Genomic DNA, 26,167 nt, shown 5'->3' with positions numbered 1-26,167 from the left:
ATAGTATTCTGTTGATAAAATTTACATAACACACACTGTATGTGGACATGTTTTAAAAAAAACTACACTTCAAGCTTCACACTGAGTTTACTTCAGCTAGATCAGGGGTTCACAAACATTTCTTTTTTTATATATCAAAAAACCACTTGCACTGTGTGATATATCTGATATATATTATACCAAAAGTTCCCAAGGATTTTTAAATCCTGAAGAATTCCTATTTAAAATAATAGCTTGGCTCTTGTCATTGTCGCTTATAAATAAAGTTAATCCATGCTATCGTCGGTTTCTGCTTGTAGAAACTATATGCAACGAGTGGACAAATGCGGAAGTAGTGGTAATACAGCATCTAATGTAGCAAGCAGTTGTTGTGCCTTGCAGCTAATTCATTACGATGGCATAACATAATGTGATCAAACATACAGGTAATAAATTATACAGGCTATAACATCATCTGTAAACATTATTAGTAAATTATATATGTCTCTGAATGGTTAAAACAGCATCTCCCATTGTTCCAGTCTCTTTCATAATGTCGAGCTTCGCCTTTGTTTAAAAAATACGACCTCTATTGGTGAAATCATACATATTGTGCCTTTAAACAGGTTTAATATATCTGAGGACCATATTATTTTTATGGAAATATATGTTCTCTTTTAGAAGAGAGAACTTCTTATATTCCTTGTCATATTATGAATTAATATAAGTTTAATTTAAAAAACAAAATACGTTTTGGTATATTATATTAAAGTCTTTATAATTGGTAGTCATTAATTGGACTTCAAAAAGGTCACTTTGGGCATATGACCCACAAGTGTGTCCCGACAATAGACTGTATAAAATAGGTCCTGAGTCCCAACCCACTTTTTGATAACCCCTGAGCTATCTTAATGATTTATCAGTGTGAGTTTATCAGTAGTTTAGTCCCAAATTATTACATCTGGTTACCATGCCCTAGTAGAAAAAAACAGCTAAAACTGTTTTGCTCATCATATAGCTGTTTAAATAGCTGCACTGTAAAAAAAAAAAAATGCAGCATAAAGTTAAAACAACTTGGTTTTGCAAGTCAGTTCAACCTACTAGTTTTGAATTGTGATAAGTTGACATAATTTACAAAAACAAGTTGGAAATGTTAGATTTCATTTGTTAAGTTACAGAAAAATAAATGTATATATTCAACCAGTCCTCACTGCCTGGCAAAGCTAATAAAGGTGTTCTTCTAGCCTGGTTTTACCTGGTGGGTGAGAGAGAGAGAGAGAGAGAGAGAGAGAGAGAGAGAGAGAGAGAGAGAGAGAGAGAGAGAGAGAGAGAGAGAGAGCAGCTGCAGTATTCTTCGTGTTGGTGGTGTGGGTAGTATCTGCTGAGGGATGAGGAATCCCAGCCTACATCACACAGGACAGACCCACGCGTGAAATGCGCAATGCCCACTCTGATCCTCCTCCACCCAATGCGTGATGTTCCCTGAACACTGATGCAGTCATGACATTTGATTCATGGTTAAGATCCAAGGATATCTTTCATTTTACAGACCGTTTTTACGAATCAATTTTGAGGTGAAACCACAAGTAACCTTTTTCATTTCCCAGAAACAGTAAAAGGTCTTCACATTTAGATAGATGTCCCAATTTTTACGCAAAAGCACATCTAGTAATAATTTCCCATCAAAGATTTCTCTATCGTTTGCCTGAAAACGCTGCGGTGCGTTTCCGTGGTTATTTTTTTAATTAAACGTCTCGGTTATATGCGCGTTTTACATTGCGGTTTTCCCAAAGCAACTTCGTTTCATAAACGCTAGGCAGATATCCACAATGCAGATGTCCAGCTATACACAACTGGATGCTGTTGTGTTAAAATGTTTGGCATGGATGAGTTTCATCATCATTACAGTGGTAGGCTACCCCAGGGACTTCTACAAAGCGAGCTGCGCGACAAATTACAACGCTTCCCTTATTATTATAACTAAAAGCTGTCTGTCTGCTGTACAAGCGCGCACCGCGATGTTGTAGTAGCGAATAGTATTTAGCAGTCTACGAGCAAGACGCTAACAATTGTGTCGCGTTGGGACGCTCGCTCGCGGATTCTGAAAGAGAAGAGGCGGAGTCCGTTTGTATATCAAGCGCGGTTCCCGTGACGCGGATAAGCGCGCACGGTAGATCCCCGCCACTCCGGCGGCTGCGCGTGGGTATCCGTGGGTGCAGTGAGAGAGTTCCGTATAAAAGCTCCCGCATCCTCCTCTGCATTCGACACTCTCTGTTTGAGGAATACATTGTCTTCCTCGTTCCCCGTTTTTTTTTTTCGGGAAGCTTTTCCCGCAGTAGAAAACTAAATTCCCGTCTATGGTTTTGACTCAAGCTACCAATATGTCCCGGACTGAAGAGGTGCACCGTATAACGGAGAATGTCTATAAGGTAAGCTTTAAGTTTATTCCTTGAGTTAGCCTTTTATGGTCCTGTTTTTAATTACTATTTAAAAATAATTTATGATATTTTTATCTAACATTTATTTTCTATTAGGCTATATTTATATTCTTTATTATAAGCATTTATTAACATTGTACATGTAAATAAATAAATATTTGCTTTTGTGCGTCTGTTAAACTTCTAGAGTTGGTCATGAATAACTCTAGATTAGGCATATCTAATTAAACTATTAGATATCCAGTGTATTAATTTTTAAACCAGTTTAGCCAAATACTTGAATCTGTTTTCTCACCTGTAACGTGCTGGTGACAGGTGAGTTTCGTCTGTAGTGAGAATTTGAGACAGTTATAATTTATACTGAACAGCTTCACTCATTCAACATTTACTTTGTATTTCTTCTGTATTTGACCTAACTTTGTGGAAAAACTTAAACTGCAGTGTTTGACTAATATGATGTTGAATGCATTATTGGGTGTGTACGTGTGTGTATCATTGGATTTAGTTTTGTTGTAAGAGTTATCAGGTGGTAATGTGGTATAAAACCAATAGTGTAAAACAGATGGATGGAGAAGATTCCATCAGGAATGACTAATGCACTTATATGGATCTTTACCCATCCCTCACCCCAAACGCATGCACACTTTACACCTCTGCCAGCTTTCCGTTATGCAACACATGGCCGCTGTAACGCATCTCTTTTATGCAACCTGACTCACCATAACATGGTAAACCGTAGTGGCTGCAGAGGCTGAACTACACTCTAAAAAATGCTGGGGTTATTTTTAACCCAGCGTTGGGTCAAAAGGGGATGAGCCCAGCCCACTGGGTTGTAATTTAACCCATGCTGGGTTGTTTTAACCCCAAATCTTGGGTTGTTTAACCCATTGTTGGGTCAAATATCAACATTTTCTGGGTTCATTTCAACCCAGCTGCTGGGCTCGTCCTTTTTTGACCCAATGCTGGATTGAAAATAAATATTTTCAGAGTGTAGTGAAGGATTTTGTTACCTCTTGTAGTGTATATACTAGAGCATGGAAGTGTTAATTCCAACCTTCAGAATTGTATCTGGAATAAATGCATGTAATTGTGCATGTGTTTATGAGGAATATGTTACAGCTTTACCATAAGCAAAATTTGTTTGTGAACTTGCCAAACCTGCAAATGATGTGATTTTGAGATCAACATAAGGTCATGTTATATCTTGGGTCTTATGCCCTCTTATGCCCCTTTTCCACCGAGGCCGGTTCTGGTGCTGGAACTCAATTATGAACCATGCTGTGCTTTTCCACACAAAAAGTCCTGCCACGACAGTGCCCTAAAATCAGGGGCTTCCCCTTTACGTACCCCTTTTACTGGGACACATGCGCTTAGTGTTACTTTAATGTGGATTTATTATGAAGCTGAACAAAGTTGTGTAACAAGCCTTTGGGGACGTTTCTTGACCTATAATCCTGCTTTAGGATTATTTTCAATGTATCAGATATACTGTATATTCATGCATATGGTAAAAGTTACTAGAAGTATTTACAGTTAAACCATAAGCAATATTTTATGACCTGTGATGACCATTTTGGCATTTTTCTGCTCTGGCACAGGTGGATTGTCAGGATTAAATAAAGCCATCAAGGTTATATACTCCCAAAGATTAATCTCTTTGATTTCATGGATAGGATACATTTAAGTAGGAGAAGGTCATCATTTATAGACTTGACTGCTTGGCGTTTTCATACTGCGGTGAATATTTCAAAACCCGGAGTATAAGCCTCTTTAAGAAGTAATCAGTGGTAGCTCAGAGAATAATAGATTTCGTTGTGGGGGATTTAGGTTGTATTGAGTGTAGTACAGCGGGAAGCATTGGAAAGTAAGAACTTGGGTAGCATTTATGTCAAAAGGGTTCATTTATCCTTTCAAGATTCTAAGTTGAAGGATATTTCTTCTGCATTGGGTCCCTTGGACTCTCTGTGATTTGTATAATTATGGGTATTGTGAAGTCGCAGTGGGGTTCGCTGTTGAAAGAAATGAAGAAAGAGAACTGCACTCATGGATAAAAAAAGTTGTCACTTTGACAGTGCCAGGCTACCTGACTGCTTTTGTCTTTATAAATGAATTTTGTCAGTGTCGATTTTATGCATAAATCTGCTGAATGTTAGTACATGCAACAATATATTCAACAGGGCTGATGTGTCATAAAATAAATGGTAAAAAAAAATGCTCCCAAGCTGTCACTGGGGTGGTAACCTTTCAAAAAGTACACATTGTCCGATTCACGATTTTACATTTCCTTTGGTGTGTAAGTGTGTATTAGTACATGTTAACGATATGCAAAAGGTACAAACCCCAAAGTAAACAATGACGCAAGTTATCGTTTCCAACATAAATTTCTTTTTTTTGGACTACAACAAACACACGGATTGTAGGCAACAGTTTACTTCCTGGGATTGGTGATGTAGACAAGACCAGCATTATCATAATTCCTCCCATTTTAACTTAAAGCTTGTAAGTTAAGTCCTGTTAGCTACCGAATCATTCAAACATGGTAAGGAGCATCACATTTCCAGCTGACCTCAGAGGTATTCAGGCCAATCACAACGTACAGATTAGCTGGCCAATCAGAGACACAGAGCTTTTCAAATCAGTGCATTTCAGGAAGAGAGTGAAATCTGGAGCTACAAAAAATTTACGGTATGTGGAAAATAATGTGCTTTTTAACCATAAACCACGCAAACACATTGTATTATACCAAATAGGACCAAAGAGTGCATGTTAGTATCTCAAAATTGGTACCAAATGTATACATATCTGTACATAAAGATATATATTTGAACCTTAAACCCTTTAAATGGCGCAGCCCTTTTTAAGTGGGGGGGGGAGTGAAAAGGTAATGTACACCTTCAAATTAATGTTAACTCTGGAATTTTTTTTGGTCTAGAAGCCTAATTTTGGTCTTGTTTTAAACAAGCGTGCCGTACAAGCCCTGAAAAGTGAAGCCAAAAACGCATCTATTTCCCCCCCAGTCACGGGTGCCAGTATAGATCATAAACCCCGCCTCCCCCATGTTATTCAGTGGGACTTAAGACCTACAAAAAAATTGTATTACACTTCAATTATAATTTTTCCAAAGCTGGTTTCTGTCATTTACTGTAGTTTTTATCACGCTGATGTTAATTCAATTGTTTGTTTTAAGAATAAGTTTGTTTTTAGTTAGTTATTTAATGCGATTAAAACGGTGGTGTCACGTCATGATTGACAGCTTTGATATGCGCATTCTGCGAAAGTGAGGGCAAGGCCTTGATTTCACGGCTTTACTTCCTGCTCACTACTGCGCAGGACTGGTCCCGAAATCGCTACTGCGCAGACTCAAGACCCAAGATGTCAGCGCCATATTGGGACACTGGCGGCTTCACTTTTCACCAATGGAAGAAAGCGAATGGGCGTTTTTTATAGTCTATGGTTTTAAGGAAGACACTTTAACGTTTATTACGGAGGTATCTGTAGGTGAAAATATAATTTTTTAATAGCAGTTTACATTTATTTGTAATAAATAAAAATGCAATAAAGTATTATTTTAAATACATACAATTAACAAAAAACTGAGGTTTGTGTTGATTTGCTGTGAGGTTTGATGCATACTCTTGTAACAAATTAATAAATTACAGCTACTGCATTAATATTACTGCTAAAAGGTTTTGAAATATGAAAACTACATTCTTAGACCTTCCAACAATATATAGTTTGTCATTATTATATACAGGAAAAATATTGAAGTAAACTTATGTGTCCCGTTCACGGGACAGCGCCAATTAACGAGTTAAATTGGTACTGCCCCAGTGACCTCTAGGGATCTTTTTTTTTTTTTTTTTTTGTTCTGACAGTGTACTCCAAAATACATAGCAAACAAACACCGATTGGGAATTAGCAGTGGCGTGTGGCGATACAATACATATCATACATTTCTGGATACAATACATATTGTATTGCTTTGTGGACTATGCAGCATTTTATATGTGAGAAATTGTGTCTGTATGTGTTTGTGTCTACACACATGCGCACCTGGCAGCTGCTTAGTAATCTCACAGGTCCTTGGGAGCCCAAATTCACCCGTCTGCAGTCACGAGTGACTCAGTCTGCATCTGCCAGTGTACGTAGGCTGTGTCTCACGGGCCGCAGAGTATGTGTGTCAATACGCGCATGTGCCTCTGTCTGTGCGTGAGTGGGAAGTGTCTAGCAGGCCTAGCGGTCTGTGTGTGAGAATGTATCTATGCCAAAGCGTAGGGGTTGTAAATAAGTTCAGCTTTGTGTATGCCCACGGTGAGTAGGCCAGTCAGAGCTCATGAAGGACATTGTCATCTGTTTGAGGATGTTTCTTTCGTGCCACACTGCACTGCCCACATCCTGACCACATGTCAACATTGAGCTGACCTTTTATTGGAAAATAGGCGGAATATGTAACCACTAAAGGGATCATTCACAGAAAAAGGTCTTAATATGTACCATTTAGGTACTGATTTTGTACCAATATGTTCCTTTGAGGTACTAATATTCACTGTTGTACTTTTTGAAAGGGTACTGCCCAAGTGACAGGTTCTGAAACGGAATAATAGCTGTATGTTGAGGAAATTGTTGTAACGTATATGTATTTATGCATTTATGAAGTTTTCAAACTAGCACATGACATTTGAAGACTTTTAATCCACAAAATTTTAGCATTTTGGAGCCGCATTAATATGTTGCCTTGCATCCCCTAACATAATTGAAAACAGCATGTGAGGATGAGTAAGGTAAATTTTGGGTCAACCTGTGCCTTTGGGGTCTTTTGATTGTTGCATAAATTCATGATGTTTGACTCGAATGCTACGTACACACCAAACGCGGGGCATCGCGTTACTCCCTCTAGATTACTCGCGGGATTTAATTTCTTGTCATGCAAATTTTTCATTCGAGTTGAATATTTTGAGGCGAATAGCGCGTGTTTTCACGGCAAACGCGCTGCCCATATAGTGTCACTCGCATCGCCCCACGTGAGGACGCGTCTGAATTCTTCTCTGCATTGACTTTGTATGTAATATACTCGCGCAAATTGTTGAACTCGCATTTGGTGTGTATGCCCCATAACTGTGGGTTCACACCAGACGCGAGTTCAACGATTTGCGCGTTTGCCGCGAAAACACGCGCTATTCGACTCAAACAGGTCTTCGCCCCCAGTTGAAAATATTCAACTCGAGCGAAAAATTAGCATGACACGAAGTTAAATCCCGCGAGTTCCTAAATTGGATTGATGAGTCCCTTGTTCCAATATCAACACTATCTTTGTGTTTGTATTGTGTTCAGCAGTGGTTTGGGAAATAAAGTGACACAAAAGGTGGTGTATGTTTTCAACACTAGGGCATGTGTATAAGAAATTAACTCATTCCCCGCCAGCCATTTTTTGAAATGTTGCCCGTCAGCATTTTGTTGTGATTTTCACAAAAGTTTCGCAAAATACCTTCCAGGAAAATTTTCGTATAAAAATATATAAATATACAAATATATCAAATGAAAGACCAGACCCTCTGTTTTCAAAGAAAAAAAAAACGTGAAAAAAAGGTTTCATCCTTTATTTATTTTTTTATCTGCTTATAACATCTGAAATATGTTTTTTTTTTTAGCAAAAAGCTAAAATAATTGCATTTTTGTGAAGGAATTTTGTTAGAGATCAGATTTAGAATGATTATCAAAACAAACACAGAGTTTAAAATTAGTAAATAACGTTTTGGTTTCAGTTTTGTATAAATTGGGTAAGTGTGCCAATCTAGTGGATAATTGCGGTATTGCAGATTAAAATAAAAATTCATCAGGAACACTTTTTTATGCAAATGTTTTTTCTTAATTGACGAGATCACTCGTCAATGGCAGGGAAAGAGTTAAAGTATTGCTTTAATTTAATGTCTTTCAGCAGTTTTACCTCATTAAAATGTGATTTCTTCATTTATATGCACAGTAATTAGAAAAGCACAGCGTTCCCATGTGTGCCCTGGTTTGGGCATTATGTAACATGTCCTACTCTCAACTTTTTCTCCCTTCTCAGTTCCAGTAGTCTGGAGGGCCTTACCGGAATAAAGATGTCATTAAAATCTCTTTGAAATTATTATTTTTGTTTGTTTTTTAGCAGGCAAATAGCAGGCAGATGGTAGCTTAACAACATGTTGGAAGAAAGCTGTCGCACTGTATGTTGGACTGCATGTGTCCGTCTGTGTTTTTGAGTGTCTGTGGACCCCTGAAGGCACTGGATGGCTTCTTAAGAGAAGTGAAATAAAAAAGGTTTTTGAGATCTAAAACAATGGCTTAGCTGCCGATTTAATGTAGAAACCTGTTATTTACAGATGGCTGGATCATAAGTGTGCCGCCTCTCTATATTACGCTATTTATTTCATGATTTGCTTTCTGTTCTCTTGGCTGAATAGCACCGTGACCCCTGTTGTTATTTATGTGTTTTTATTGTTAGTCCTGTGGTTGATCCTTTAGTAAATATAGTTAGTCATACACAGATATGTATAGGTATATGCAATAAATAAACAAACAGTAAATCACTACTGTTAATATTTCCACATTGAGTCATGCCGTACTGTCCCTCAAGAACCAAAACAAGACTGGATTTGCATGCAGGCAAGTCTATAATTCTGTGTGTAAGCTGCGTAAATGTGCTGTTTTAACACTAAATCTCATTTTTGTGGAATGCCATTGTGGTTAAAGATAATGGTTTGTAGCTGGATTAAACCAATTAATCTTCAAAATCTACTGTAAGAAGGAAATACTGTGATTTATTTGAGCTGTTATGCCTGTAAAACAGTTCTTCTTTATCTGATCTCTCATGTGCTCGACTGTCTAGTTTGAAATTCCTCAACTATAGAGCTGATAAAATAAACAGGATAATGTGTAAAGTGTAGAGAGAAACCACACTGTTGTGACCGTGTGTATTTTGTAGGTGAAGGCCAGCTGTCAAGACAGATGTGATAAAGAAACAGTAGATGAGGAAAAAGAGGAACTTTTATTTTAGTTTGATTACTGTTTTCTCACCGGGCACAAAATGTTCTAGTACTTTTAGCCACTCTGATACTGCTTTAGTATACTGCTAAACAAATGAATTAGTTTCTTTCAAAGCTTTTCAACTTTAATGGTCCATGTTAAAGAATGTCAATTACAGGAACATCTGTTTGATATACTGATGTTAAAAAAATTCAATAGTTTCAATTAGTGATGCACCGATGTATTGCCCGCCGATATGTATCGGCCGTTTTTTTAATGAATTTGAAACCATCAGCATATCGGCAATAACACAAGAAAGGCTGAGGCCGATTGTTTATTAATTAACTGCATAAAGGCAATGTCTGTTGTATAATCCAGCTTTTTTAAATAATTAACAAAATAATTAAATACTTCCCAAAACAAAATAAAATCTGTAAAATGTAAGATTACTTATTCACTTGAGCCAGTGTAAAAGTAAGAGAATTTCGGGAAAATGTCAGCGGTCTGGTCTTCATTCAAAATCACAGAAAAAATAACAAAAATCGCCTAAATTTGATCTTACTCTTGTTATGTTGGTCAGTTGAATGTTAGATTAGTTAAATAGATCTTCAGTAAAATTAATTTGATGCAGAAATAAACTAGTTAATAGGCCATCTACACTCTAACACTTTTGGACAGAACACATTGCTGGGTTAAAATGACCCAAATGATGGGATGTTTTAACCCAACTGCTGGGTTGTTTCAACATGGTTAATAAACAATAGCCCACCAGTTGGGTTAAAACAACCCATTATTTGGGTTGCAATCCGATGCGAATCTGCCCCTGAGCTTATTGCTATCAGGGTACCCAGCCCTGGGTTAAAAACAACCCAGCATTTTTTAGAGTATAGTATTGTAAAGAAGTGTTTAAAGGTATGGTAACAGATTTGATCCTGAAACATTTTTAGTTATGCTGGTTAAAAGTCTCCTCACATTCTGATAGCAATCACTGTGTTAAGTTGTTTAAATGTATTTGTAAAAATTTATGTCATCTGTGAAAGGCGTAGGACCAAAAAATGTTCAACAAATCATAGATTTCGGTCCGAACGGACGTTTCCTTTTATGTCCCTCATACGTAAGCGTAATTTGAATTCCCACCGCGCAGAGTCCACGCAGATACCATACGTCATCGGCGCGTTCACGTGCGCTCTGGCTGTAAACAGCGAGAACAGCAAACTTTTCTGCTGAATTGACAACCTACACAGGAGCAACAAAACTAAATGCATCTTTTATAACAACAACAGCAAAAACTGCCTGGATCAGCAATAGCAAAAACCGAAATTAAAATCGGTAACTTTACTGCTTTACCACGAGATGCAAACAGCTACAGGAGGCAAAGGGTCTGAAAGGGTCGTTGCACTGTTTATTTTGGTAAGGTAGGCAGTGTTCGAATTATGTCAAAGCTTATGGGGGTCCCCTAGCTAAGCCCCACCCCCTGGCCAAGCCCCACCCCCTTATCATAGGGTCGCTGTGATTTCACAAAGTAAGATGTGATCGTCCTTGATCAGTAATCATCTGATCCTGGTTTTATTCAAAGAAACCCCAAATTACCCTTAACTCAAACTCTAAAAAAATGTTTACCCCTCAAATTAGTGTGAAACACTGGCAAGGGCAGAAATTTTACACAGAATAGGGGTGAAATAGGGTGGACCTCATTTTTAAATTACATAATTTTACTATACAATAGTAGTGGTTAAATGGATTACATTGCGTTTTTTGAGTCATAGATCGAATACTTTTCAGATCAGCAAAACTGGGGGTGGGAAAATAACATAAGAACAAATTAAGAAATTATGAGCATAAAAAATAGAAAAGAACAAAGTTACAAATAAAGTAAGATATATTTAGGTACATAAATAGAATCAAATGAATAATAACACTGTCTTCTTCATCGAATAATTAATCTGTTTTTAGATACAGAAGTGATTTTCCTTTGTTTGCATGCTTTAGGAATTGAGCGTCTCCGTGCGTCCGCTTATGAGTGTTGCGTCCATTTAATGTGTGCGCGACGCGTCCTTGTCTTTGCGCACATAAAACAGCCCACTTTAACATCTTCCGCTCAAATTGTTTAAAATCGCTTGCATGTTAACATTTGCAAGGTTTAAAAAAACACATGCAAAAGATACTTTCTATAAATATACCAGGGGACCCCCCTAATTTATATTTTTGTGCTTTATGGGGGGTCCCTTAAGGCTTATAGGAGGTCCGGGACCCCCCCAGACCCCCTTCAATTCAAACACTGAAGGTAGGTACGCGATATGTTTGTATTGAGATGGATTCAGATATTCTACTTTGATGAAACGTTGTGTTGCTTATGAAATTTGTGTTCGTTTTCCGGATTAGCATAACGATATAGTTACTACGTCTACACAATCGAACGAGTGCTTAAACTAATTCTGATGTAAACCAGTTGTTTATGTTGGTTATTTTGGAAGTGTTATTCACTTTGTACTGCAAAGTTTTCTCACTGGTGAATGAGACATGAGACGTGACCGTCTGATCTGTGCGTGTTCATGTGATTGGAAAGAGGCGTGACTTTGGATGGCGATTTGACTTGAGGGTGGGATCGGGATTTCATTGCTAGGCGGCTACCGTTAGCATTTTTCAAAATGTGTTACCCTACCTTTAATATCGGCATCCGTCAATAGTTGTTTGTTAAAAGGATAATTCCGGTATTTAACACTTTGAGTCTCATTTCTGGTGTGTTTTGAATGAACTACAGTGATGGACACTGAAATTTTGACAATGGGTCGTGTCTTGACTTTTTGACTCGTTTAGAAGCGTCTCTTGACTGCTTCAGAATGGAAGTCAATGGCCATGCACAAACATGTCATTAAAACAACACTTAAAGGAGTAGTCCATTTTATAGATGGGGCCCATTGACTTACCATAGTATTTTTTTTCCGTCTATAAAAAGTCAATGGACCCCATCTTTAAAGTGGACTACTCCTTTAACGTTCATTTTCAAAACTGTGCTACTCACCGAGTGGTTCGTGGTGTTTGTTGATGATTAAAAACAAGTTTTGTAGCGAAATACAGTTTCTGTCGTGTTTTATTTGGCATTTTGTAAAATTCCATTGACTTCTCTTGGAAGACTCATTGCTCGCTGATATATCACTCCGCCGCCGGGAAACAGAAAAGGGGTCTGTTTACATGTGGTTGTAGTTTTTTCTATCGGTTTCTCTCAGAAGAAATTTTTTCCATATTTGATGGCTCAGTGACCTTAGGTTTGAAGTTGAGCTCGATTGTGACTGTCTATACGCTAGACACCGAGTTCCATTCAGCGTCCTTGTACGGCAAAGTGGTTGTCGCCATCAAGTGGTCGGGAGTGTGCTAACGCTTCAGACTCAAATAGTTGTGAGGCATCTGAACAAATAGTTCCACTATAGCAAATAACACGGATTGAAATCATACATTGCGCCGATATATTTGTTTTTAATCATCAACGAACACCACGAACCACTTGGTGAGTAGCACAGTTTTGAAAATGAACGTTTAGTGTTGTTTTAATGACATGTTTGTGCATGGCCATTGACTTCCATTCTGAAGCAGTCAAGAGACGCTTCTAAACGAGTCAAAAAGTCAAGACAGACACGACCCATTGTCAAAATTTCTGTGTCCATCACTGTAGTTCATCCAAAACAAACCAGAAATGAGACTCAAAGTACCGGAATTATCCTTTAAATTAGCATTCTTATTTTAATATCAAAAAATTATTATGCACACATTTTAATATAATTTACCTTCATGCATATCTGTTTTTAAGTAAAAGATTTTCCAATTTTATTTGTACATTTTCATAAAAAGTGAAGTGAAAATGACGTGATTGTCAAGTATGGTAGTCTGCTATGCCAGGTGTGCGGCCTTTCGACGCAGTTCTGAATTGGGCTTTTTTTAACTCTTTCTGCAGGTTGATGTCTTTCTGCCTGTTAGAGATGGAAGGATTTGGTTTATTAGTTATTGGTATTTGGGATGCTTTTGGACTAATTCTGGACTAATACATTTGGTTCCTTAATGTGCTCATTTGGTAGCAATGATGGATTTAATGTGATTGAAGTGGAGGCTGTTTCTGTCATGTGTGTTATGAATAGACACTGGCAGTACAAATGCAAAACTGATTGCCATTCATGCCAACAAACAAAGTGGTTTGAGTATCAGGGTTTGAATGGTGGCATGGACAGAAACAGTTGGCAAAGAATGAGATTACAGATTTTGCAGCAGTCCTCTGATAAACAAACACACAAGGTGATGAAAGCCCATATTTCTGTTGATTGTCCTGCAATCTAGGTGCCAGGCCAACGGAGTGAATGCTGTGAAACTATAAAGAAATGCCATTTTTACTTAAAATCAAAAGTAGGAAACAAATAGGATTTTTTTGCATGAGATCTTTTTGCATTGTGATATTATTTTCATGACAGTTTGAAAGGACAGTAAGAATAATGAGGTATTTCCCCCACTGCATTAATGACATGGAGATATTTGCATGTTATGGTATTGATAATTTGTGGACAACATGTGTTTAATTGTCCCAAAAATAATGCAAAACTAATAAAAAAATGTTAATGGTCCTACGAATATTAGCCTCTTACAACCCTACAGAGGACAAGTGGGTTCGGACAATGGATGGATGGTCATACAAGTAGGGTTTTAATTAGATTTTCGGGTGAAATATGACCTGGATAGTCTTTAGATTCACCCAGCAAAGGTTAAATTCAATATTAGTCAGAAAATATGTATGTGTGTGTTTTGAAATCTTTGCCATGATATTTCATCTGTGATCATACCATCAGGAAGACAAAACAGTGGTTATGACACACATTATTCATTGTATACAGTCACATACATATGTAACCCTATCTGTGAAATCCAGGCTGATGTCTTGTAATCTTGATTTCAATCATTTTTGTTCTTTACATGATTTTATGTAGAAAACATAAATTTTTTACAGACTGAGCCACATTTATTCAGCATCTCAGCTGTATTCATCGTCTCATGGAACCTCTAAACTGTAATTGCGATTCACTTGTTTCTCTCCTGCTTTTCTCTGAATGAATAAAACAGTTGGGATGGAGGAGTACACAATGTTCAATCGCTCAATGAACACTAGCTGCACAAAACCTCCCCCTTCCCAAATGTGATCGGGTGGTACGATCCGAACGTGCAGAGAATGGGAATACACTGTAGCAGAGTGTAATGCGGGGGAATTCCGACAGAGCCATGTATGGGCAAGGAAGTTATTCTCTCTCCATCTCACCTCTCTTAGCTCGTTCTGAGGTGGGATGTACACGCAGTGCTGAAAACACACTTACACGTACAAGAGCTCATCTGAAATGGAAATTGGTAAGACGAGTACTAGGGTGGCTCGTAGGAGTGTTGCAGCTGTAACTGAATGACTTGCAACATCCGCAGTGGACATGAAAGCTGGCCTCTTTAGCATATTAGGGCCTAATACTTTATTGTTATCGCCATGTTGTACTCGACAGGTTTGGTGGAGTCATGTATAGAACAGTGAGCTAGATTTATGAGTTTGCTGATAAGGGAGCCATACAATAAGAAGCAATCTTGTACTCCTCGGGAAACTTGGGGAAGAACAATGTATGGGTGCCCTACAAAAAGTCCTAAGGTTTAAATACCATTAGAAATGGTTTAAGTGCCGTTTCACACTGTTATGGTAAGCATTAAAGTAAGGCGATGCACTGTTCATTTATTATTTAATTGTATTATTGTGCATTGATTTATTTTGGTAAATTGCATGCAAGAGCTGTGTATTGCCAATTGCATTAATGTCTCAATTTTTTTATTTGTGCCCATATAAATGTGTTGAAACCATATACTGGGAAAAAAAGATGGATGACGCGACGTTGCTTCCTTCCATTGTAATGAATAAAAGGGGCATGCGTAGAAGGAATCGTCCGTGGAGCAAGAGGCGGAGCCGCGGTATCAAACTTCCGCCCAAACGCTAGCGTGCCCAATTCAACCACGTCGATCATAATGACACCCCCGTTTATATAGCATCAAATTACTAAAATGAAACTGATCACAAAAAGGAACATTTGAACATATATCAGCGTAATAACAACTACCTTAAAAGACCAAAACCATCTTTCGGAAAATTTTATTGAAAGTGTAAATAATTTTTTTTATTTAGAGCCGAGTCTGGGGCTTCACTTTTCAAGATGTATGAGGTCGAAACCTGTGTGATCTGCAATTTTGTGCACTGATATTCGAATCCAGTCTCACGAAGTTGCGTATAAATAGCCTGAAATATAAAAATCTCCACTTTGGGGTGCATATGATACGCCAGTCCTTCCCATTCACTTAAACGGCGCTTCTTTTTTGTCGTTTTATTTATTGTTTTTTAAGTTTTTTGCATTTTTTTTCCTATTTTCGCTCGGGTTTAGAGTTAGAACAACTTTTTGTTATATAAAAATTATATCCTAACCCAAACCCAATTTTAACCCCAACTCCAAGCTAACATGGCTTAAATATAGACAAAACATGGAGAAACTTGTATATTGAATAACCTCCTTAAGCAAATCTCAAATCTAACCCTAAACCAGTGGCGTCTGGGCATGCAGGGTATGCATGTGCAAATGGGCCTGGGCCAATAGGGGGCCCGGCCCTGGGCCCGCCCCAGCTTTTAATAAAAAATTTTTTCAATTTAATTTTTTTTTGGCTGCAATAAATATATTTTTGTATGCATATCATGTGTAGTGATTTCTTATTTCTCTTTAATGTCTAATTTCTCCGTCATTTCTTGTTTGCGTTTATTATTATTTTTGCACTCCGCGGCTGCCGTAGATCACTATGCCACCATTTTTTTTACATGCATCGCCGTGCCAAAAAAAGAAAACACAGTGTGAGAGGTTACTATAGCATCTATCTACATGAACATTAAGGATGGACAAATATAAACATAAAAGTGGGGCCTTAAAGAGAAAAGACAAGGCGGAGAAGTTAGTCACGAGTCAAAACTACCCAAAACATTTAGTTTTTCTTTATTTAAATCTACCCTTTAAAGTAAAAAAGTAAAGTAAAAATATTTGACTACCTTATAAAAAGTATATGTTGTTAACAGACCTGCGCGCAACATTAAAAAGTGCCAACGGGCAAGGTTGGGGGGGCTTTGGCTTAAGGGGGCCCATAATTTTTTTTGCATATGGGCCCGGGACTGACTTCCTACGCCACTGCCCTAAACCCTAGAAAAAATGGTTTAAAAAACAGAAATATTTGAGAAACCAATAAATAAAATGACAAAAAAGTGTGCCGTTTAAGTGAATGGTAAGGACTGGCGTAACATATGCACCCCAAAGTGTAATTTGCAGTATTTAATCCACGATTTTTCCACTTTGTGCTATTTTATACACATCTACATGAGACTGGGTAGGATATTCATACATTTTAAATTGTAAATTGTAACCTGTATCCATATATAGTTTTAGGCCCACTGTAAGTCATTTTAATGACTGTATAATGTACATCAAGTATTCCAAAACTGACTTTTCTTGTATTTCCTTTGCTTAATAATATTTTTAATTGCAAATGTAATATGCAATGCTTTTAACAGAAGGTTACTTGTATGAATCAACCCCGGCTTTAAGGTTAAAAAACCTATTCGGACACACTGATTTATACCCATCATTATCCCTCACCCAACTCAATTGTCCTGGAGCCCCAATGCTCAAGAGTATTACATAACAGTAAACAACATGCAGTTCTTGCTGTAATTCACATCAGTGGTCACACGGCAGCTTTCAGCAATATTTTATTGTGTTTGTTGAAGACATAAGGATGAAAACAGACACTTTTATGTACCCAGGTGGGTGACATTGAAGCATAGCTTGACATTGGACTGATACGCACACACGCGTGAGTTGATTACAACCATCAATCTTTTCCAAGCTGTCTGATACTGTGAGACCTCAACTGCATTAGTTTCGCATCACAGGTTATGTATTTTAGGTTTATAAGTGCTGCTGTATAAGGATGTGTGTTTGCGGTAAATGACCCATATTTACAACCCTGTTAGGTCAACAAACAATAAATGTTCCCGTTATTCACAATGTGCATGCAAAAATATCCAGAACCAGCTTTGTATTAAACTCCATCCCCATCTGTTAGTAATTGTAAAAATAATACTGTAATTTTTACTAAAAATGTTACAAGCTAACCTAATTTATATCTTGTCCCACACCTGCTACTGTAATCTCTGCTTGAGATCGATGTGATCGAATGGGGAAATTACAATTTCCCATGACTGTTTCCATGCCAGTGCTCCTGTTGATGGAATATGCATCAATATTAAATCTTGCTTGTTTATTAAGGCTATTAATCATTTCTTAATGAACATGACTGTAATGAAGTGCTAAACATTACATGGTAATCTGTGATTAGTGTCTGACAGAGCCATGCCGAGAAGAAAATGACATCTAATCGGGGTTTGGTTGCTCTATCATGAATTGATTGCTTTGGGAATAGTCAAGGAAAGAGAGGTTTCCGAGTGGAGTGTTTTAAGTGCTTGGAATGATTAGATGCTGGATGGACATCAGTTTGACAATGGTTTATGTATAATGTTGGTTTTTTTATCTGTATAAGATTTTGGGAAGAGGAAAATCAGCTGCGCAGACCGATCAACATATGAAATCTGAGGGATTTAAAAACACATGTTTGGATCTGTATGAAACCCTAACCTAATTTTAGCAGTTTAAATTGTTGACTCTAGTTCTGCAGAAATGACGTGCATCACTCTTTACCAAAACTTGACATGCAGAGAGCAATCTGGAAACTTGTTGCATGCATGAATGAATGTCAGGCATTTAACCTCATGCATGCAGGTATGTGCGTATGTCACCTCACAGCAATGTTGCACTATAATTGTGTAATGTCTTTATCTGATGAGAAAATTCCTGCTGTGCTCCTCTGTAAATTATTTGTTGGTTCTGTATTCTCTGTTTCTTTGTAGGGATTTTACGAGGAAGATCAGCACAGCTGGACAGACTCAGTCCTATGATTATACACAGCAGATGATGAATTACATAATGGTTGTGAGCTTAGATGCTGAAAAAGTAACGAACGATACCAGTGCTGATATATGTAGCTTGGGGATTAATGTCCAATAGAATATATGAGGGGCTCAGATGCAAAATCCGCTAAATGCCAAGTCCGTCAAAAATGAGATGATGATACAGACCGAATGCTCTCGGCAGGTATTGTGCGTTTTTCAGAATTTGCTTCAAATCCCCTTAATCCCAGCATCAGGCAATTCCGAAATACCGGTTTGTTTGCAGAATCCAGATTTTTCAGCAAAGTTCATTAAGTGCACAGAAGAAGAGTTGTTTACCGGGTTAAATGAGGTTTACAGAATATATGAGTATATATGTAGATTTTTAAGGCTTTTACCTTTATCCAAATAGGACAGTGAAGAGTGACTGAGGACTGTATGCACTTAGAGGGTTTTGCAGTGAAAGTCAAGTTTGTTAAATATCAATGAAATTACTATGAAAGTGACGTTTGTGAAAAAAGGCATTTCAATTATTGACTAATAACTTTTTCATTGCCATTAAAGTGAAGTTACTGAACCTAAACATAAAAAATGCTAATTTACAAGAAAACATGTCAGGTGCACTTAGAGGGTTTTGCATCTGAGCTCTTTATATATTTATTGAAACATGATAATGTGCAATAATTTTTTTAAATGATTATTTTATTGTAAATTAGCAAAAAATATTTCAAATTCCATCAGGTGCAGCAAGGGATGTAAAATTCAAACACGCATACATTTAAAGCAACACTATGTAGTTTCCATGTAAAAATGACTTACAGCTCCCCCATGTGGTTGAAAAGCGCAACAGTGCCTGGTATCAGACACTCTTCTGCAGGCAGGGGGAGGGGCGGGGCTGTGTTTCCTACCCTCCACCGCCACTTTCAGAGTGTGCTTGTAGCAGCTAGGAGGCTGCTCAGGTTGCAGCAACAGTACAATTTGTCCAGTTAAAAGTTGTTCTATCACTGAAATAATTTTAGAGACATTATTTAAAGGTAAAAAAACTACATAGTGTTGCTTTAAACAGCCATTCCTTGTTTTATATCGTAAACCTACTTTCATTGTAACTAACACAGGCGAGGGAATGACAAGTTACTAATGGTCTTCATTGAGTATGTCAACAACTTTACTCCAATGCCTAAAGTGGAACCATTCTTATTCACATTTTTACAACTTCATTCCGTCACCATAGCTGCCGCGGTATTTGTGTTGCACAATGCTTTGTTGATAGTAGCTCTATTCATGAATCCTCCATTCTTTGTAGTGTTCTAGCGTATCCTGATTTATTCTCCCCAAACCCCTTAGGTACCCTTCCTCTGTCCCCTTTTTATGCCAAGCTGTATTATATTCCAAGTTGTCATGAAGCATGTAAAAAGTTAACGGGAACACTGTGACTGGGGAAAAGGGTTTTTGAATCATTCTCAGAACAAATTTGTCAAGTTCAGAGATAGAGAGCGAGAAAGAGAGAGAGATTTGAGTCCTAATGGAACATCGAAGCTCCGTTGAGAATAGGTGAGGAGTTTTTTTTTTAGAAGAAAGGGCATATCTTAATGTTGAATTAGATGAGTCAGACTGGAGATAGATCACCATAATACTCCCACAGTCTGTGCCCACCAGCAACAATAGGTCGACAAATCCCAGCTGGCACATTGCCTTCCAAATCTCACAAATTAGAGTTTTTTGAATCGTGGGGGGAGCTCTGGCTCTCTTTCTCTTTAACTTTCTTTATATCTGCACATTAATTGCATCTTATTTAGGTAGTATCATATGATATATTGTTTGGGGCTAAAGATTTGCATTCTACTGGTATAAAGATGGTATTCTACAACTGTGATTATCCACATTGGCCAATACAAGGAATAGATATCCTCAGATACACTGTCAGAAAAAAAGAAAAGTCCCTAGCGGTCAGTGGGGAAGTATTCTGTATTCTTTAAAGGGGCCATGGCACAAGACTTTTTTAAGATGTCAAATAAATCTTTGGTGTCCCCAGAGTACATATGTGAAGTTTTAGCTCAAAATACCATATAGATAATTTATTATAGCATGTTAAAATTGCCGCTTTGTAGGTGTTTGCAAAACATTTAAAGACATTTTGGGTGTGTCTTTAAAATGCAAATGAGCGGATGAAGTGCAAACATTGATCAAAATGATGGTGGTTTGTTGCAAATGAAACTCAATTGTGCTGTGAATTATTTTCACTCTCTCTCTCTTTTTATCTGCACTAAATGGCAGGCAGAGAAACCATTCTTGTAGAGAATGGTTTACAAAATCTAAGTTACTGGGTTGATCTTTTTCACATTTTCTAGGTTGATAAAAGCACTGGGAACCAAATTATAGCACTAAAACATGGAAAAGCTTGCCATGGCCCCTTTAAAGGGCACTTTTTACATTTTTACAATATGTAATATAAGTTTCAGGTGTCCAATGTGTATGCAAAGTCTCAAAATACCCCACAGGTCATTTATTATAACATGTCCAAAATGCCCCTATTTGAGTGAGAGCAAAACCACACTGCTGTGTGTGTGTACCTTAAAATGCAAATAAGCTATTGCTCTTCTCTCCCTTACCAAAAGAGATGCTTTGGTTGAAATAGATCTGATTTTGCATTATAGCACAGAAAAAATAGCGGACCATGTCTAACTCCCCAAAGGCAGAAAGTATGGTAATACAAGCCAGTCAGCGGCCGTGGGCGGGGCTTTAGCAGTGTGACATCACATTGCTAAAAGTATCAGAACCGCATGTCTAATGAGACTGCTTTGGTTTAATAATGATTTAAAAATGAAGGGGTGAATATAATTTTTTCATTCAGTCTCAGAAATAAAGGTAGAAAAGTCACTGGGACAGTTCCCTTGCAAAAAGGTACACATTTATACCCAAAAAGTGCATATTAGTACTTCAAAGGTACATATTGGCAGTTCAAAGATACATATTTGTACCTAAATGGTACATATTAGGACATTTTTGAAGAGTACTGCCCCAGTGACAGCTTTGTACCTTTATTTTTGACAGTGTTGTAGGATGGTTGTGTTTACACACTGCCAACACACATTTATGTCCAAACACCTTGTAAAAGTGGATTTTGCATAATATGTGCCTTTTACGAAGGTCCTAATATGTACCATTTAGGTCCCTACATGTATACATTTGGTACCAATATGTAACTTTAAGGTACTCTTTAGGTACAAAGGTGTACTTTGTAAAGGGTCCTGCCACAGTGAGAGCTATTTTAAACCATTATGGACTGACAGTTTACACTACTTTATTAGTAAGAAATAAGATAAGAAATACTAAATATATATTAGCCAGTCAGGCGCAAGTTAATACATGTTGGTCTATCACTAGCTGAGTTCATGTGGTCATTAATGTTTTAATAAGTTGTAGTGATGAACAAAGCTGCCATGTGAGGGTGATGTGCTTACTAAACTTGTACTATTTGTGTTGCAGTCCATCATGGAGCAGTTCAACCCTTGCTTGAGGAACTTTGTTGCCATGGGAAAGACCTACGAGAAGGCTCTGTCGAGTGAGTACAAAAGTGGCTTCTTCATTAGGACTCTAGTGGCAGTGAGGCGGCTCTCTATGCTATCGTTTCATTGGTTGGCATGTTAAACTAATTTACGAGAAGAAAATATTCATGCCTGTGTGGAGCGCCGCTCCTTGGCTCCTTCAAAACTATATTAAGTGAGATTTGTTATTGTTCATTCTTGAATTCAATTACTAGAACGTTGTTTAAATGTTTGTCGAATGTTCGTTAAGAATCAATGTTTTTGTTTGTGGAACGGAAGACTTCCTGTTCCTCCTGTAGTGATGATGTCATAATGTTACATGTCAAAACTCCATCCACACCCTGAATCCCCTGACATCCCTCATGCATGTTGCATCTGAGTGAGATATAGTGATGCCCAATGACGTGTTTCTGTTGTGTGTGCGGCGCTGCATGCATTTTGAGATGTTGGCCGAACTGGGCAAGGACATAGATGTAGGTGTTTTGAACCAAAAGTATGCACCAGAAGGAACTGAGAGGGAAATAGAAAGGAGTACAGGCGTAAATAGGCCAGAGAGACCTCTGGGAGAAGACAGTCCCGTAGAGGGAGAGAAAGGAGAGCAGTTAAGATGTGTATTCAGGACAAGCACTTTACATCACTGCAATGGGTATGAATATGGGCTGTATCAAAAAATGCTGGGTTATTTTCGACAAAGCATTGGGTCAGAAACTGACAAGCTGAGTCGTTGGGTTAAATTACTCTAGAAAATGTTTATATTGTACACAACAACCTGGCAACTGGTTGGGTTGTCCATTTTTGACCCAACGGTGGGTTGAAAATAGCCCAGCATTTTTTAGATTGCATACAGTACATCTATACATTTTTACATTGATTCTTTCATTTAAGCTTTATTCTTACAATTTACTTGCATTGTCCATTTTATACTACTAGTAAAAACATTTTAATGTACACTCTGTATGCACAGTAATTGTTATTTAAGGTTACATCTGAAAAAGAAAATTTGCATGGTGTCTTTGTGATAAAACTCTTGCAATACTTGAAATAAGTAAAGAGGGGGTGAACCGAGGTAATTGATTTTGTTAATATAGACAACAACACATACACATTACAGTTAAATACATTTGTCACCATTCTTTTAAATGCTTAATCTGTTCTGGACAATAATAAAAAAATTACTTGATGATATGATTTACTACATAAAAATGCTGGACAGAATAATTTTGTATGTACGCCTGTATTGAAATGCACACGTCAATAGCTATGTTTACATGCACAAAATGTTGTCAGTCCTACTGAATTTAATCTGATTGCAGGTTACAACAGTACAGTTTAGATATGTAACCTAAACATTGCAATCTGATTAAAATGTATGTTTACATGAGCATTCTATATAATTAGACACAACGTCTGCGCAAGCACACAGCCAGGGTTGCCAGATTTGTGTATCAAAACCAACCCAATGGACATTCAAAACTAGTCCAAAAAGCATTGCAATGACTTCCAATAACTAATAAACAAAATACTTTAATCTTTAACCCGCAGAAAAAAAATAACTTAGTTTAAAAGCACCCCAAATTCTTCTGTGCATGTGCACAATGTATTTTGTGCACATGCACAAATACTACGATTCATGTTTATACATGCGCTCTTTTCTTTAATGATCTGATCACAGATCAGACTACTACACCATCCCTTTAAAGGCGGGGTGGATGATTTTTGAAAAGCACTTTGGAAAAGGAAGTCGGGCCGCATACCTAAAACACACTGGTAGCCAATCAGCAGTAAGGGGTGTGTCTACTTACCGTCATTGTTGACTGGGTTGTGTATATGTGTGGGGTGGGTCTATCAAAAGAAGGTCTAGATTCTATTGGGGTAGGGGTGTGTTTGTTTAGGTGATTTCAAATGTCAACATTTGCTTTCAGAGATCATGCAACCTGCCTTTAATATGAATGAAGTTGATAAAGATTTTCCTAAATACTGTTAGGATGACAAACTGGAATAACCACATGTCACAGGCAATGTCAGAAATGGAAGAAATGTTTCCCTTGTGTGCTGGAAAAGCATAGAGCTTAACAAGATAAACTTATAGACTAGCACATGTAAACTTATCGAACATCTCCATGTAAAACAATTACTGTCCAAACAGGGCTCTTGTTATAGTATTTAACCAGACAATACAATTGTTAACCAATATGATGTCATTTGCTTAGCAGGAATTATTTTCACACAATTATTATCCTGTACATAATGTCACAACATTGTCGATTTTAAAGGCGTTTCTGTTTTCCTGTGTGTAGTTCAGCACCCTGGACACAGTAGAACATCCTGACAAGTGCAGCATCCCTATAGAGTTTGATTACCGTGCCAAGCACTGCAGAGCAGCGTTCCACTCATCATTCTAGATCATGTATTTTATGAGGCAGAAAACATAAGCAAAAGCCTAAAGCTCTGGAGGTTTGAACGCAGGAATGTGTGTATGTGTGCAAGAGTGCTGAAGTCTGATTGATAAGAGTAAAAATGAGTCAAACGGAGTGAGATTTGCACTCCACCCTTGCGAATCAGCCCTGGCTGCAGCTTAGGTGGTACACAGAATCCACGGGGATTTGTTGGAGTTGTAAAATTGCCAGTTCGTGCAGTCAGCAGAGCGGAAACCCATCCACAGTACCCACTGATGACTGGTGCAGATGGCGGTCACTTGGGCATTTGCAAACTTTGGGTTGTTGCAAGGGTTCGCAATGTGAATAATATATAATTTGGAGAAAAGGAAATGTTATGCTACAAATAATGAGAATGAGTTGGAGGTCTGTCGGCAGGCTTTTAGTGTGTCTGTAGCTCGGTAGACCATTGCGTTAGCAGCGCAAAGGGTTGTGGGTTTGATCCTAGGAAACACTCATACTGATCAAATTTATACCTTAAAGGAATAGTCTACTCATTTTCAATATTAAAATATGTTATTACCTTAACTAAGAACTGTTGAATCATCCCTCTATCATCTGTGTGTGTGCACGTAAGCGCTGGAGCGCGCTGCGACGCTACGATAGCATTTAGCTAAGCCCCATTCATTCAATGGTACCATTTAGAGATAAAGTTAGAAGTGACCAAACACATCAACGTTTTTCCTATTTAAGACGAGTAGTTATACGAGCAAGTTTGGTGGTACAAAATAAAACATAGCGCTTTTCTAAGCGGATTTAAAAGAGTAACTATATTTTATGGCGTAATAGCACTTTTGGGAGTACTTCAACTTGGCACAGTAACACCCTCCCTCTCCCATTATGAGAGTGAGAAGGGGAGCGGACTTTTCAGGCGAGTCGAAGTACTCCCAAAAGGGCTATTACGCCATAAAATATAGTTACTCTTTTAAATCCGCTTAGAAAAGCGCTACGTTTTATTTTGTACCACCAAACTTGCTCGTATAACTACTCGTCTTAAATAGGAAAAACTTTGATGTGTTTGGTCACTTCTAACTTTATCTCTAAATGGCAGCATTGAATGAATGGGGCTAAGCTAAATGCTATCGTAGCGTCGCAGCGCGCTCCAGCGCTTACGTGCACACACACAGATGATAGAGGGATGATTCAACAGTTCTTAGTTAAGGTAATAACATATTTTAATATTGAAAATGAGTAGATTATTCCTTTAAGTCGCTTTGAATAAAAGTGTCTGCCAAATGCGTAAATTTAACTATTATTCCATTAGATAAATGTTTAATCTCTTAAAAAATGAAAGTGAGAAGATGTCATGATTTAATGGGCACCTATCATGCGAAATCCACTTTTGTGCACAAGTGTTTGGACATAAATGTGTGTTAGGATTGTGTGAACACAACCACTCAACAGTACAATGAAAAAAATCCACCCACGCCTCCTTTTTTTAATCCCCATTAGACCAAAGCAGTCTCACTGTACGTTTACATCGCCGCCGGCGAGAGCGTCAAAGTGACCGTAATCATTAATTTTCAATGTAAAACTTCAACGAGCTCCGGCCAGCATCAAAGCTGTGCGTCTTGGACGGTGTGGGTGTTGAAGAGAGTTGAAGTCAGGTCAACTTTATGGTAATGAGCTATGGCGCGGTTCGGCGGTAACCACTGGGAATCTTGAAATCCTCGGCTTGAGAGGATTTCAGAAATGTGGTGCTGTAAACTTTGGTTCCGACCACAT

At 37.9% G+C, this 26,167-nt stretch overlaps 1 protein-coding gene across 8 annotated transcripts in view; it reads left to right on the top strand.

Annotated features, from left to right (window-relative positions):
- Positions 1–2,043: 2,043 nt before the first annotated feature.
- baiap2b (BAR/IMD domain containing adaptor protein 2b) overlaps positions 2,044–26,167 on the top strand; it is a 72,889-nt gene continuing 48,765 nt past the window's right edge. The window contains exons 1-2 of one of the 8 annotated variants that reach the window (XM_065262532.2): positions 2,044–2,408; positions 21,949–22,024. In XM_065262532.2, the coding sequence (XP_065118604.2) occupies positions 2,337–2,408; positions 21,949–22,024 (148 nt within the window). In that variant the 5' untranslated portion in view covers positions 2,044–2,336. Of the gene's footprint in view, positions 2,409–21,948; positions 22,025–26,167 lie in introns of those variants that run through there. The other 7 variants (XM_065262534.2, XM_065262535.2, XM_065262531.2 and 4 more) reach the window with 7 other exon arrangements.

This window comes from Paramisgurnus dabryanus, chromosome 1 (genome assembly GCF_030506205.2).
Source record: "Paramisgurnus dabryanus chromosome 1, PD_genome_1.1, whole genome shotgun sequence".
Classification (NCBI taxonomy): Eukaryota; Metazoa; Chordata; class Actinopteri; order Cypriniformes; family Cobitidae; genus Paramisgurnus; species Paramisgurnus dabryanus.
The sequence above is the reverse complement of the archived record's forward strand: the minus strand, read 5'-3'. Positions and strand labels throughout refer to the sequence as shown.